The following is a 16,441-nucleotide window of genomic DNA, read 5'->3' on the forward strand; positions in this document are numbered from 1 at the left end:
CCTTACGCCCCTCCTCTTCCCCGCCGCTCCTAATCAGAGACCGCCTTCACGTTCGGTTTCAAAACGTTCGTCACCCAATGAATAACGGGATAGACCTCGAGTGGCGGACCGGCCTGCCAATGCCCGTCCGCCAAGGGCGGAGCGCCTGGGGCCGACCTCTGACGGTAGACGGCGTGTGACGCAATCGAGCCTCTGCGCGCTGCGCCCGAAGCGGCAGTCGGTGGCGGCGGTGACGGTTTCCTGACGGCCGCGCGCTGCCCTGCGTGAGCGGCGGGCGACGGACGGACCTGGGCTCTAGCTCCAGACGCACCGCTGTAAGTCCGGAGCGCTGCCGGGGCTGGGCGGTTAGATCTTCCCCTCTGTACCGGCATCTGCGCCGGACGCCCCGGGCCCTCTCCGCCGACCTGTCTCGTGCCGGGCGCGCTCCTTTGGGCCTGCGTGAGGGGGCGGGGCCCACGGCCCTGCGGCCTGGCTCGGGAGGCCCTGGGAGGGGATCCAACTGTATGGGGCGTAGGCCTGGGGGTGTCGGGTGGCAGCCCACGCTGAGTGAACCTCGTTCTCTCTGGTGCTACTCATTCATTCGCTGGGTGGAGGTGAGCAGCCCGTGGTAGGCTCGCCCTTGCAGGGTGGTGCCTTGGGGAACTTCAGCGAGGTCTCTCCATCACTTCCTAGACCACTCTGCAGGACGCGTTTTGTCTAGGGTTAACCAGCGGGTTGAGTGGGTGAGAACTGCGTTAGCTTTTTAAGACATTAATAATTGTCTGGTCAATGGAATGAAAGGTTCTTTTTGTTCCGTGTAAACCTAGGTGAGAAAGACTGAATTTCCGAGTCACTCTAGCCATAAACATTTAAATGGTCACTCATCCCCACTCTGCGTCAGGTATAGAGGCTTTGTAGTCGGGTGGGAGGTAGTATTAAGAGACGGGATTCAGGAATCCCAGGTGTCTTGGCTCACGTCTAGTAGAATTTTTATACTATTCCACCCTTCCTGTATGTTCCAGTCTCCCAATATCGCCAGTTCTCTTTGGTAGTGGGAAGGACACAGACATTTGGCATAGTTTTCAAAACAGTTTTAGTTTAGCTGCTACCATGTTTGCTTATATATAGTAAGATAACTTGATTAGTACTACCCTGATGTGGACTTTTTTTTTTTTTTTTTGGAGACAAAAACTCTTAAAACCCTGGTTACCCGCTGAGGTAATGTGATTAAAGGTGTTTGCCATTACATCCAGACTTAACATAGACTTTTGAGAACTAAACTTTAAAAAATGGTGAAAGAGACTTTAACCTTGGTAATGCACACCTAAAGATCTCAGTGTTTGAGAGGCAAAGGTAGGAGGCTTTCTGTGACTACAAAGTCAGCCTTCTCTACATATTGAGTTCCAGAACAGCCAGGACTGTATAGAGAGACCCTGCCTCAAAAAGCCAAGTTGGGTGGGGAATAAGATAGATGTGGTGTAAGCTTGTAATGTCACCAGTTTTGGAAATTGAGGCCAGAGAACTAGAGCATACACAAAAACGCAGGAAAAGCACTTATGCACATGATAAAAGAAATAATTGAATTCATTTTAATCAGACGAAAAAATGAGGGAGAACATATTAGGAGTACTGGGAAATACATTGATAAAAATTAAATCTGATACTTAAGATTCGATGGCATTGTCAGTTTAGTCTGAATATATCCATCAGCTTGTAGCTTTGATGCTTATATAAACCATAAGGCCTAGAAACAAAAAATGCAAAAAAGCACAGAAGAGAACTGAAGCCTTAAAAGTTATAACCTGGTGTTTTTGTGCCATTTTCTCAGTTTGAGCATCACCACCTGGGAAGCTTTTTTTTTTTTTTTTTTTTTTTTTTTTTTTTTTTTTTGTAAGCTTCCATAGCACTTACCTGATCTCTGCTTATAGTACACATTTTATGTTTTTGGCTATTTGTCTTTTTATTAGATTATGGGGTTTTGTTGTTGTTTGTTCTTTCTTTCTGTCTGTATTGGAAATACCTTTAATCCCAGCGCTCCAAAGATAAGGGTGGATGTCTGGGAGTCTGAAGTCAGCCTGGTCTGTATCGAAAGTTTCAGGCCAGTTAAGACTGCATAATGAGACCCTTTCTCAAAAAACCCCCAAAAAACATAGATACCTTTCTTTATATTTAGGTAATGTGGCTCATAGGTGGTCCTCAATTGTATTTTGTGAATTAATAAATACGGAAAAGTTAAAGTGAAAAATACTCCAGAAAAGAGACTAGATATTTGTGTACTTCTGAAATACTTGGTTTGGTTTTGTTTGTATCCACTTGTAGGGCACCAAATTCACATTTGGGGAAATATTACTTGTGTGGTGATAGTCTAGGACATCAGTATTGTAATATTGATTAATTTCTAGTAAGAGACTTTGTAAAATTCTGAAGTTGTCTTTAATCTCAGCACTCAGGAGGTAGAGACAGGGTGATCTCTGAGTTTGAGGCCAGCCTGGTCTACAGATCCATCTTTAGGAGAGCCAGGGCTGTTACACATAGAAACTTCCTCTTGACCCACCCCCCATATACATTTATATGTATACATATGTATATATTATGTAAATCTTAGTAGAGGCCAAATATTAAGCATTTTATGAAAATTTGGTGTGCTGTGTTGGAAATTGACTTAAGCATTCAGTATATGCTCACAGCAGGATAGCTTACCTATAGCAGCTGAGATTATTGAGATAATTTTTTAATTTGGAGGATCTCTCTCTCTTTTTTTTTTTTTTTAAGATTTATTTGTATATAAATACACTGTCGCTGTCTTTAGACACACCGGGAGAGTGCATCAGATCTCATTACAGATACTTGTGAGCCACCATGTGGTTGCTGGGAATTGAACTCAGGACTTTAGTGCTCTTAACCATTGAGCCATCTCTCCAGCCCTGGGGGATCTCTTAAGAGTTGTAGAATACATAACAGCTCTCCTCCTCTACCCATTTGATACCAATTAACCATTCCTCCCCAGGTTGTAACTACCAAGGTCAAGAGATTATCAAAATTATCCCTGAATGAAATAACTACTTACATTTTAGTAAAGCTATATCCTTACTTTGCTTGTAAAGTCAGTTCAGTTCATAGATTGTCTTAAGGATATTTGTTTTTTGGAGACAATATTCGTGGTGTGTAGCCTAAGGCTGACTTTAAACTCCTAATTTTTCTGCCTTTTCCTTTCATAAACAATAGTATGTGTCTCTATGCCCTGCTTTCCATGAAAACACTTGCCAAGTACTGTACTTGGGACACAGTTCTCTTCTCATTTCTGTGGTAGATCACTTTTCTCTGTTATAAGACAAATCAGGGAATAGCTTTGTTTTTTGAGGTAGGAGTAAAAGAACTATTAAATATAATGCTGTGTAACACTATAACCTTTCTATTTTACTGATAATTGATAGTGTAGAAACATACAGTGATGGAGCTGTTGTACAGAATATTGATACTCAAAATTACATGTAGTATTAAAGAGTTAACGCTTCAGTTTCATGGGGAATAACTTTTAGTTTGGAAATTATTGAGACGGTGTCTCACTGTACTGGGTTGACCTAGACCCACTGAAAGTGCAAGTGCAGGCGTGTGTAGTGCCACCATGCCTAGCTCTATTTCTTTGATTCTTTGCTTCTCAAGGCTGTTCCTCAGTAGTTCTGGCTGTTCAGGCTGGCCTTGAGCCCAGAGATGTGCCTGTCTCTGCCTAGGTACTGGAGTTAAAGGTGTGTCCCAGCTATAGTTTTAAAAATAGAGCTTTATGGAGCTGAGTGATGTAGATTAGTTGTTGATTGATTGCCTAGCATTCATGAAGCTCAAAGTTCAATCTCCAGCATCCTATGAATCAGGCATAGTGAATGGCATATGCCCGTAATCCCAAAATTTAGCCAGTGGTTCTTAACCTGTGGGTCTTAACTCCTCAACCTCTGTCTCCAAAAATAATTACATTATGATTTATAACAGTAGCAAAATTATAGTTAATGAAGTAGCAAGAAAAATAACTTTATGGTTGGGGGTCACTATAACATAAGGAACTGTATTATAGTGTGTGACAGCATTAGGAAGTTGGAGAACCACTGACTTAAGCAGCAGAAAGCAGGAGGATTTACATAGTTTCAGCTTCTCCAAGTGTAACTAACTGGTCTTTAAAATTAATAGAAAGTTTAAGGTAAGGGTGAAGATTAGTAGGGTAGATTGAGAAACTGGAGGTGAGCAGATAGTGATTGTATAAGATAGTACCTCTCAAACTTGGTGGTTTCTAATCTCAGTAGATCTTCTAAAACTTCTAAGTGTTCCAGGGCCCGTGAGATGGCTCAGCGGGTAAAATGTTTGCCATAATAAGCCCAGAACCTGAATTCAATCCCAGAAACCCAAGTAAGCATGGAAAGGAGAACAACTCTGGAGTTGGCCTTTGACCTCCACATGTACTTGTTGGGACATAGAGTAATACAATCATCATACAATAATAATAAACATTTTTTAAATTGTGGGTTTGATTTGTGTCTAAAATTAGCCAGGCAGTGGTGGCTTTTGCCTTTAATCTCAACACTCAGGAAGCTGAGGCAGGCAGGTCTCTGAGTTTGAGGCCAGCTTGCTCAACAGAGGGAGTTAAAGGCTATGCAGAGAGACCCTAGGGGAAGGGGTAGGGGGAGTGGCGCTAGAGAGATAGCTCATCAGTTACAAGCATTTAGTGCTTTTGTAGAAGACCTGAGTACAGTTCCTAGCATCTATGTCAGACATCTCATAAGTGCCTGTAACTCTAGCTAAAAGGGATCCAGTCGTCTCTTTCTGGCCATCATGGGCACTGCACTCACGTGCATACACACATACATAATTAAACATTTAAAATAAAGTAGAAGTAGCTATTATAATACGTGGGGGCATGATAGCTTATACCTTTAAATTCAGCACCTTAGAGGCAGAGGCAAGCATATATGTAATTTTAAGGCCAGCCAGAGCTACAAAGTAACACTCTGTCAGAAAAATAAGACACAAATACAATAATAATTTTAAAATTCAGTGAGAAGTCTGGCTTAATAAAAGATTATTGGATATACTAGTCAACTTTTATGTCGCAACAGTTGACAAAGTGTCTTAAAGTTTGTGAAAAATACCCAGCATTTTATAGATAACTAGCTAAACAGGAAAGGAATATTTTTAATAGCTCTTTCAGGTATTTGTATTCGCCATTGTCACTACACTCAAACCTTGTTAAAGGTTTGTTATAATACAGATTCAGAAGCCGTATCGTTACATTTATGTCCTGTGATACACCAAAATTCATCTTGCATACTGTATCTTATACATAATTTAATAACATCATCATTGATTTAGGAATTATTGGGTCACCAGATTATGTATGATGACAACTCAGATTTTAATGAACAATATAGTAATGGTTGTTGATCTATGCCAGTCTTCTCACTTAAGTTAGATCAGAGATGTGTGACACAGGTCTTCGATGACAGTCCCAGGGGGTTTGATGGGGTACAGATGGATTCCAGGGCCAGCCAGGGATACAGTGAGACCCTGTCTAAAAACAAATTGGGAATCTAAGGGCTAGCAGTTTAGTGGAGTGTTTGCCTAGTGTACACTAGATAGATAAAATAGGCCTGGTGACACGACCTTTAACCCTAGCACTTAGGAGGTGAAAGTAGGACGTTTTGGCTTACTTTCCTGTTGCTGTAATAAATACCATGACCAAAAAATGCCACACTTTCAGTTTACAGCGCACTGCTGAGAGAATTTTAAGGCAGGAACTGAAACAGAAACCTTGGAAATATGCTGTTACTGACTTATGCTCAGCTTGCTCTCTCTCTCTTTTTTTTTTTTTAAGATTTATTTATTATATATAAATACACTGTCACTGTCTTCAGACACACCAGAAGAGGGCACCAGATCTCATTACAGATGGTTGTGAGCCACCATGTGGTTGCTGGGAATTGAACTCAGGACCTCTGGAAGAACAGTCAGCTATCTCTCCAGCCCTCAGCTCTCTTTCTTATATAGCCCACACCCACTTCCATAGGGATGCGCTGTTTATAGTAAGCTGAGCCCTCCTGCATCAACGAAGACATTTTCCTGCAGACATGGATGCAGGCTAACCTAGTCTGGATAGTTCCCTCGTTGCAGGTGATTCTAGACTGTGTACAGTTCACTAGAAACAACTAGCACAGAAGTTTAAGATCATCTTTGACACCTTTTCCTGTTTGGAACTCTGCCTGGCATTCATGTAACCATCTTTAAAAAGTCGGGGAAGGTGGCTGGAGAGATAGTTTGGTAGTTAAGAGCCCTGGCTGTTCTTCCAGAAGACGTGGCTTCAATTTCCAGCACCCACATAGTGGCTTGCAACCTTTGATGTCAGGGAATGCATTGCCCTGAACCAGGCACAGAAGTGGTGCACAGACCTACATACAGGTGTACATGTTAAATTTGTCTTTTTTTAAAGGAAGGTTGCAGGAGAGATGGCTCTGTGATTAAGATCCAGAGGACTGGGTTTTGAATCCCAGCACCTCCATGGTAATAACCAACTATAACTATATACCTAGAAATCTGATAATCTTTCTGTGGGCACCAGATACACACATATATAAACATATATGCAGGCTAAGCACCCATACACATAAAACTAAATACAAATTTTAAAAAGAGGGTGATATCTGACAAGTTCCTAGACAAGTTTCTAAAATTCTGTTTTTTTGTTTCCTTCAAATACTGGTTGGCAGTAGAGATCATACAGTTTGGGGCCATTGCCTTGATTGCTGCTTTTATGTTTTAGGATTTTTTGGGGGGTTTTGTTGTTGTATCAGGGATTGAACTAGGATTACAGTGTGCTTAGCAAGTGCTTTATCACTCGTGGTGTACACTCCGCTGTGCTCATATGCTCACTTGCCTTCCTCCCCTCCCCTTCCACTCTTTATTTTGTTATTTTGGTTTTCTAAGACGAGAGTTTCTCTGTAGCCCTGGCTAACCTGGTTTGCTCTGTTGACCAGGCTGGCCTTGAATTCAAATGAGATCTGACTGCCTCTGCCTCCTGAGTGCTGGGATTAAAGGTGTGTGCCACCGATACCACCCAACTCTCTTTTTACTTTCTAAGTTAGGGTCTAACATTTCTTAGCCTTGCCTTGAACTCTCTCTAGTCCAGGTTGAACCTGTGATCTTCTTGTCTTAACCGCTCTAGAGGTTGAGGTTGATTACACCAGGCTTGGTCATTGTAGTTTTATTATGAAAGTAGTTTGGGCTCTATGGATCAGCTGAAAAATAGGTTTGAACCCACAGATGTTTGGGTCATTGTGAAGACATTAATCTTGGACAGTGATTTAACACTGATTAAAAAGCTGCTTGGGAGGGTTGAACTAGTGGAGGGTTTTACTGTACCCCCTGCTCTTGATATCATAAAGCAGCTTTTTTGTCTGTTTTTCTTTCCTTTTCTTTCTTTTTTATTAATTAGCTAAAGAGTCTTAAAATTGCCAGGCAGTGCTGTCATATGCTCTAATCCCTACATTCAGGAGGCAGAGACGGATGATCTCCGAATTCAGGCTGCCTATTTGTGAAGCAAGCAGTTTATCCCACTGTACATAGAGAGGCCAGAGGTTTTTCTTAATCAGTCCTTTAACACCCTCCCCCTTTTCATTTATTTAGTTTTTTTTTTTTTTTTTTTTTTTTTTTTTGAGACATGGTCTCTATGTAGCCTGGCTATCTTGGAACTTTTTATGTAGATCAGGTTGGTCTCAGAGGTCCTCCTGCCTCTGCCTCCTGCGTGCTTGGATTAAAGGTGTGGACCACTCACTACTCCTGGAACTTTTTTTTTCTTTCTTTATTTGAGACAGTCTCACTATTTGTCCTTGCTGACCTGAAACTGTCTATGTAGACCAAGCAGAACCTGCCAGCCTGTGCCTCCTAAGTGGGCAGATTATATGCATGTGACACCATGCCTAGCCTAACACCTTATTTCTACACCTTATTTGAGACAGGATTTCTCACTGAATCTGCATTACCAGTTCAGTTAGACTTGATGCTCTCAGAGTACTTGTTCTGTTCCCAACAGTCATGTCAGGTGGCTCACATCTACTTGTAATTCTAGCTCCAAACCATTCTTATTCCCTTTTTTTTTTTTAAACTCTTGAGTTCTTTTTTTTTTTTTTTGAAGATTTATTTATTTGTTATATATGAGTACAGTGTAGCTATCCTCAGACACACCAGAAGAGGGTATCAGATCCCATTACAGATGGTTGTGAGCCACCATGTGGTTGCTGGGATTTGAACTCAGGACCTCTGGAAGAGCAGTCAGTGCTCTTAGCCACTAAGCCATCTCTCCAGCCCTCTTATTCCCTTTTTTGTCTCTTGAGGGGGGATCCACACACACGTTACACAAACACATAGGAATAAATAAACAAACAAATTTTTGCTGGGTTGTGGTTGGTGGTGGTAGTGTAGAGACAGGTAGACCTTTGATTTGTTTGTTTTTGAGACCAGGTTTCTTTGTGTTGCCCTGGCTGTACTGGAACTCTCTGTGGACCAGGCTGGCCTCAAACTCAAGAGTCTGCCTCCCCAGTTCTGGAATTAAAGGTGTGAAGCAGCAATAGCTGACTGGAGCTTGTTGTGAATAAGCTTGAATTCCTAGCTCATCAGAAGGAGAGGTAGGATAAGGAGTTTAAGGCTAGTGTTAGAAATGCTATAGTTAAGACTAAGTACTTCCTGGGGCTGGAGACATGGCTCAGTGGTTAAGAGCACTGACTGCTCTTCCAGAGGTCCTGAGTTCAAATCCCAGCAACCACACGGTGGCTCACAACTATCTGTAATGATGCCTTCTTCTGGTATGTCTGACGACAGCTACAGTATACTTATATGTATAATAAATAAATAAATCTTTAAAAAAAACTAGGTACTTCCTTCTTTCTGCAATTCTATCTAGCCTCTTTTCCTGTCTCTTATTTCATCCAGGACAAAAAGCACACAGTGCTTATAAGGTACTTAATCACAGTACTTTTGCAGGAAGAGTCAGCCTGGGTTGGAGTAAGACCTTGTCTCAAAAAAAAAAAAAAAAAAAAAAAAAAAAGCCAAAAAAAAAACTAGTTTCTTTTAATCAATTCAATAACTATGAATAGTGATTCCTCCCTTTTCTACTCTGTTGTGGGGATTAAATGAGAACAAAAAAGTGCTTTGTCAAGTAGAAGGTAACTACTAGTCTATTCATCTACAAATACTGTGTTTGCTCTTTGCTGACTTTGTTTCAAAGGAATTCAGTGAAGTAGAAAGGAAAAATTAACATTTGTTGAACTAGAATTAGAAAGCAGCAAGCTGGGAGTGTCTATGAAGCCCCATGTAGTCATTGGTTGGTATAAGAAAACTTTCTTGGTATCATCACCTGTAGAAGTGAGAAAGTAGGAAATGATACTTGAATATACATGGTGATGGGATAGAACCTTGGGCCTGACAGACAATAGGCAAACATTAACACTGACTATTGCCTGTTTGACGCTGTCTTTATTCTTATATTGCTTTTTCTTCTTCCTCGAAGAGAATTGAACTAATACTCTGGAAAAGCACTCTACCACTAAGCTATATTTCTAGTATGGTGATGTGTTAACCAACCTGATGAAAGCATCAACCAATCCCACAATTTTTTTAAAGATTTATTTTGTATATGTGTATATATATGTACACTGTTGCTGTCTTCAGACACACCAAAAGAGGCATTGGATACCATTGTAAATGGTATTGAGCCACTACGTGGTTGCTGGGAATTGAACACAGGACATCTGGAAGAGCAGTCAGCACACTTAGCCGTTGCGCTATCTCTGCAGCCCCACAAAAATTTTTTTAAAATTACCTACCCTTTAGAGTTACACTGAGCTGGAGTCAAGAGTCCAAGCATTGGCCGTAGATTTAAGTTGTCAAAGGAAGAAAGTATGACCTTGGATGAGGCAATCTTCAGTAGAGGCAGTTCTGAAAAGTACTGACAGCTGAAGGTTGTCTTATAGTACAGCAGCTGGTACAAAAGTCTGAATAGTTTACTGTTGGTATCCAGGGTGGGAAAGGTCAAGATAGATATGTGCAAAGAATTTATATTGTGTTATGGATGTCTAGGACGCCATTACTAAATGAAGTTAGTTATAGAAGATACTGAAGCAGGGTTGTATAGAGTGAATTGGTTTGTTTGGCAGCAACAAAAAAGAATAAAAGGTATACAGTTTCTATTGAGTCAATGGTATTACACAGCAGAGTGAGGAAAATGAATGATTTGAAGTGCAGAGTTATATGTATTCACTAATTTCTGTTGTGTTAGGCCCTCAGCCTAGGCTAGCCTCATGTTCACCAAGTAGTCGGCCAGTGTTGAACCTGAATTCCTGTTCCTCTTTCCTTTGCCCCTCTAGTGCTGAGATTATAGGTGAGCTCCAGTTCACCGAGTTTGTCAGACTTCAGTTTCTGTAGTAAGACAGATTGTGAGGTTGTCTTTGATCGTGATTTGCTTCAGTGTAATTTTGTGTCTGTTGTGATTTGTTTTGAGATAAGATCTGTGTAGCTGAGGATGACTTGGTCTCCTAAACCTACAGACATGTGCTGCCATTCCTCATTTATGCTGTTCTGGGAATCAAACCCAGGGTGTCATGCATGTTAGGCAATCACTCTTGTCACCTGAGCTAAATCCCTAGCCCTTATTGTGATAATTTAAAAGAAAAAAACCTTTCTCAGCAAGATAGATGAGAATAAGATAGGTTCATTCTTCTCAGAAGTGAGAAAGTTGAGTGGACATGCTGATTTTCACCTTTTATTCCAGCAATGGGGAGGCAGATGCAGGCAGATCTTAGTCAGCCTGGGACACGTAGTGAGACCCTGTCTCCAAAAAGGGGTGGGGAGAGTAGGAAAGATAGGTTGCTTTTCGAATGAGAAACTTTCTTCATAGACTAAAAGTTAAAAGTATTTGCTGCCCTTATTCTTCTTGTTCTTGGGCTTGAGACAGTTGAATTTCTTTAATATACTATATATATTTTTGCTTATTGCCTATTACCTATCTTTAATTGGCTGAAAGTGTTTGAAAACTTAGGAAGTAGATTAAACTTGAGTTCTGCTTATGTCTGTGACCTATGTAGAAATAGTGGTCTTTTCTAACCTGCAGACTAGAGGTGATACAGGTGCTGATAGCTAACGATACCCTTCATTGTAGTTGACACGATGGATGTGAATGTACACTGTACATAGAGCAGCGTCTTCCAGGGCATTTCATTACCACTTAAGGTCCTTTCCGGAAATGTGTGTATAAGGAGTGGTAGGTTTCTATGTTAGGATATGATTACTAGAAGTAAAATGTTGATGGTTAGGAGCTAGAATTTAAGGCGTCCAAAGTCTAGTGTACCCAAAGCACTAATTACAACTAAAATGCCCCATAAGGGTATGTTTTACAGAGGAAAAAGTGTTACTTATCACCTTTTAAAGAGTACCATGCCCCTCACATGCTGTCAGAGTTACTTAAACAAGATTGTTGTGTGTGGTGATGGATAAGAAGGTACTGAATCCCAACATTGTGAGGCAGAGGCAGGCAGAAGTCGAGGCCAGTTTTTCAGGACAGCCAGGGCTATACAGAGAAAACCTGTTTTTTGTTTTTGTTTTGTTTTGTTTTGTTTTAAGGAAGGAAAAAGACAAGATGCGCAGTGGTGGTATCTACCTTTAATCCCAGCACCAAGGAGGGAGAGACAGGAGGATCTCTGGAGGACAGCCAGGGCTACATAGTGAAAAAAGATAGATATATGTGGAATTAAAGGGGGACCAGTAGAGATGGAAGAAATTAGGTTAAGTAGTGGGAGCAAGAGGTATGACTATGATCAGAGTATGTTTGCACACACAGACTTAGCATGTGCCAAAAGTAGCAATAAGAATGATAAAGGGCAATAATCAAACATCTCTTAACACTTAACATATAAACCTAAACTCTATACAGAGTCATATAAAACTTCAAACACTAACTAACCCTGTATCCAAAAACAGTGGTTTGTTTGCTTGTTTGTTTTTTTTAAAAGGTGGTGCCTGGCAAAACCAACACGATAACTAGATGATTCTTGTTCACGTGTCCAAACTGTTAGTTATGAAACATTTTTTTACCTTTCCTTCCTCCCTTCCTCCCTCCATCTCTCCTCCCCTCTTTCTTTTCCTTTCTTTCTTCCTTTCTTTCTTCCTTTTTCTTTCATGTGAGTGCACTGTCACTCTTTTCATACTCAACCAGAAGAGGGCATCAGATCCCATTACAGATGGTCGTAAGCTGGGAATTGAACTCAGGACCTCTGGAAGAGCAGTCAGTGCTCTTAACCACTGAGCCATCTCTCTAACCTCATGAAATAAACTTTTAAAACAGATTTATTTATATAATTTATGTATATAGGTGTTTTGATTGCATGTATATTTGCATACCAGAAGGCAGCATTGGTTCCCATGGGACTATAGTTAATAGTTGGCTGTGAGCCACCATGTGGGTGCTGGGGATTGAACGCAGGACCTCTGGAAGAGCAGCCAGTGCTTTTAATTGCCAAGCCATCCTTCCAGCCGTGAAATAGAATTTAAAAAAAAATTGTGGTAGTGTGTATATAAATAAAATTTATCATTCATTTATTTTCTTGTTAACATATCTGCTCAAAAACTCCTCCTCCTAACATATCTATTCAAATCTTTTGGCTTTTTGTGTATGTGTATGTGTGTGAGGCAAGGTTTCTTCTCTGTATGGCCATGGTAGTCCTCCTGTTATAGGCAGTGTGCCACCACATCTGGCTAAAGATAGGGAACTTAAAAAAGATCTCATTATTGAAAAGTAAATGATAATTACGTGAACTATATATTATATAGATCCCCTAACTTTAAGGCTAAAAATTAAATGTGCTTAACTGCTGAACTGTCTTTCCAGCCCTGGCTAGGGAACTATTTCAGATAGTTGGGGTAACAGAATATGGTTGTAATTTTTAATGTATATGCTGTATAATTTCCTAGGTGTATTTTTGTTAAAATCTATCCTCATAGACTTAAAGTCTTGTTTTCTGTTTGTTTTGTTGTTCAGAGACCGGATCTTTGGTAGCGTAGACTGGCTTTGAAGTGTATGTCCACGATGACATTCAATTTCTGATCCCCTTGCCTCCCACCTCCAGAGTGCTAAGATTTTGGGTGTGTGCTACCGTGTTCACATCTGGGTAGCACACCCACAGTTTCATGCATAATATTTGTACTGATTTGTATTGTGGTATTAAAACAAATTAGGTAAAATTTTTAAATAAGCTGGGCAAGTGTCATCTTTTTACCGAGCCTGATAAATTGAGTTCAATTCCCAGAATCCACATAATAGAAGGAAAAAACCCATTTATGTCCCCTATCTTCTCATGTGCTGTGGCATTTGGAGAGATGAACACACTAAAAATAATAAAAATTAAATTGCCCCACAATTCAGTGTACATACATGAAAACATTTTGAGGGGATGGTTGTTGCTGGATCAGAAATTGATAGCACACTACATACAGTACTAGTCATTTTAGGAAGCATGCAGATTAATGAACATTTTATAGTGTTTAATTCATCATTCAAGGTTTGAGGATACTGAATAGGAGGATCATGCTTCCATTTCTGTGGGCCTAGCTAATATTTGTAATGGTAGATTTCTTGAAACAAATTACTTTCTGTGGTATCTCAAGAAAAATTTCTCTTTTACAGCTTTCTGAAGCAAACGCACATTTTGAAGATGTTTAATAAATCATTTGGAACCCCCTTTGGGGGTGGTACAGGAGGCTTCGGTACGGCATCAACATTTGGACAAAGTAAGTTATGGAAAAGAATGAAATAGGGGAAAATGTCTGAATGTGAATGACCTTTGTTGATTGGGTTGTTTTAAGAACTGGCATTACTGTAGCTGGCTCAACTGTAGCTCAAACTGGCCTCTGATTTCCAGTCTTCCTGCCTCAGTTTTCCTAGTGATGGAATTTCAGGCATGAGCTACTGCCGTGGTTCATTTTAACTGTTAACTTGACACAATTGAGAATTGGATCTAAGAATATCTGAAGAATCATTGTGACCATCCTAACTGACTGGGAGATGGGGGTTCCACCCACTGTGGACAGCATCATTCCCTGGGCTTGGGGTTCCTCTACTCCACTTTTTCCAGACCTAGAGATCAAACTCAATGCCTGTGCTAAGTAATACTCTACCACTGGGCTGACTTTTTTTAAAATTTATATTCCTGAGGAGACAGTGAGTAATGTCTTGGCTTGATTGCTCTATCCCATAAGAATTTAGATGGAAATTTGAGAAAGGTTTCAAATTGTATCAGTGGTCTTACTTAATGCAGGATGTTAAGAAATGTTCAAAACAAAGAACCCCCAACTTTCCAGTTATTATTGACCCTGAATTTTGCTGTTTCAGATACTAGCTTTGGTACTACAAGTGGAGGAGCATTTGGAACATCTGCATTTGGCTCTAGCAACAATACTGGAGGCTTATTTGGAAATTCACAGACCAAACCAGGTAAGGGATTTTGTGTGGAATATATAGCTGGTTTATATGAGGCTGGCCTAGAATTTCATTTAGTGACTACAGTTTGTCTACATAAACTTGTTTTCTTTCCTTCCATCTCTTCAGGAGGATTATTTGGTACCAGTTCATTTAGCCAGCCAGCAACCTCCACAAGCACTGGTTTTGGGTTTGGCACGTCAACAGGGACATCAAATAGTTTGTTTGGAACTGCAAGTACAGGGACCAGTCTTTTCTCATCCCAGAACAATGCATTTGCACAAAATAAACCAACTGGCTTTGGAAGTAAGTAGGGCACTATTTGGGCTTGTACTACATATTAAATAGTTTATTAGTATTAAAACAAATATTTGATTTGTTTGTTGAATGTGTCTCTCCTCTTTGCTCTATGTTCATTTATCTCCTTTCCCACCAAGTGGTCAAAACCAGGAAGTAGGAGAAGCTGAAAGTGTATTGTGTTTAGTAGACTAGAAACGAGGGCAGTAAAATAGAGCACAGGACATCCAGGGCAATACAGAGAAAGACTGTCACCAAAAAGTACACACACACAAAAAGACAGAAATATGTCTGATCTAGAACGGCCTCCTAGCCTGTGTCTCACCATTTACAGCAAAGAGATTAGAGCAACAGGAATGAGAATTACTGTTTAATTACTCCTCCATTTTTTGCTCATAGCAGATGATGTTAACTTGGTAAATCTATATGTAGCCAAAGGGTATTTCTCTGTATAATACCTTAAGGTAGCCCTAGGAGGTGTTGATGTTTATGTGACAAGAGCACAGTATATCCCAGTGGCTAAGCAACCAACATATTTTTGAAAGGCAAAACTGCTGTAGGAATGTTTTTTTTTTTTGGGGGGGTGTGTCTGAGTCTCTTGTAGTCCAGGCTTACTCTTAGTGGTAATTTGCTAATGATAAATTAATGCTTATAATGGTTATAACTTAACATTAAATATTGGCATGCAGGGTTTTTCTTGTTTCTGGCACAATATGTATAACTTCTTATATCTTAAGAAACGCAGTATTGGGGCTGGAGAAAGAACACTGGATGCTCTTCCAGAGGATCCCGGTTCAGTTCCCGGCCTCCACGTGGCAGTTCACAACTGTTTGTAATTCTAGTTCCAGGGGATCCAATATCATCATACATACAGACATACATGCAGACAAAATACCAATGTACATAAATAAAAATAAATCATTTTAAAAAATAAGAATTCTTTATTTCTCTGACTTCCTTGCCCTGCTTTTCTTTTTCTTTTTCTTTCCAGGCCTCAAACTCATCTCAGCATCTGTCTGCCTCTGCCTCCTTATTGCTGGGATTCATGTGTGCCACTACATCTGACAGTCATTAGTGCTTGCTTTTATATGATGATATCGCATCTTCCCTTTTTTTGAGACAGAGTGGTTCTGAATAACCCTGAACTTCTGATCCTCCTGTCTCTTCTTCTTAAGGAGAAGTTATTAGCATATCTAGCTATAACTTTGTTAAGGGTTTTATTTTGTAGAACTGGCTGTTCTGGAACTCACTGCATAGAACAGGCTAGCCTCAAACTTAACAAAGATCTATCTGCCTGTTCCTGCCTCTCTACTGAGATAAGTGTGTGCCACTATGCCTGGCTAGGGGCTACTATTTTTTTTTCTTAAGATGTATTTATTTTATTTATATCAGTGCTCTGTAGCTTCAAACACCAGTAGAGGACATTGGATCCCATTACAGATGGTTGTAAGCCACCATGTAGTTGCTGGGAATTGAATTCAGGACCTCTGGAAGAGCAGTCAGTGCTCTTAATCGCTGAGCCATCTCTCTAGCCCGGGTCTACTATTTCTATAGTAATAGTTTATTCTTGAGTTTTTGAGACAGTGTCTGTAGCCTCAGCAAGCCTGAAACTTGCTATGTAGTTAGCCCACGCTAGTATTGAACCGAATGCAGCTCTTTCTACTT

General features: G+C 40.3%; 1 protein-coding gene across 2 annotated transcripts in view; it reads left to right on the top strand.

The window, feature by feature from the left end:
- The first annotated feature begins 193 nt into the window (after positions 1-193).
- NUP98 (nucleoporin 98 and 96 precursor) overlaps positions 194-16,441 on the top strand; it is an 85,254-nt gene continuing 69,006 nt past the window's right edge. For both annotated transcript variants that reach the window (XM_080911234.1, XM_080911235.1), the window contains exons 1-4: positions 194-314; positions 13,688-13,791; positions 14,393-14,494; positions 14,609-14,785. In XM_080911234.1, coding sequence (XP_080767360.1) covers positions 13,716-13,791; positions 14,393-14,494; positions 14,609-14,785 — 355 coding nt within the window. In that variant the 5' untranslated portion in view covers positions 194-314; positions 13,688-13,715. The remainder of the gene's footprint in view (positions 315-13,687; positions 13,792-14,392; positions 14,495-14,608; positions 14,786-16,441) is intronic.

This window comes from Micromys minutus, assembly GCF_963924665.1.
Source record: "Micromys minutus genome assembly, chromosome: 2".
Classification (NCBI taxonomy): Eukaryota; Metazoa; Chordata; class Mammalia; order Rodentia; family Muridae; genus Micromys; species Micromys minutus.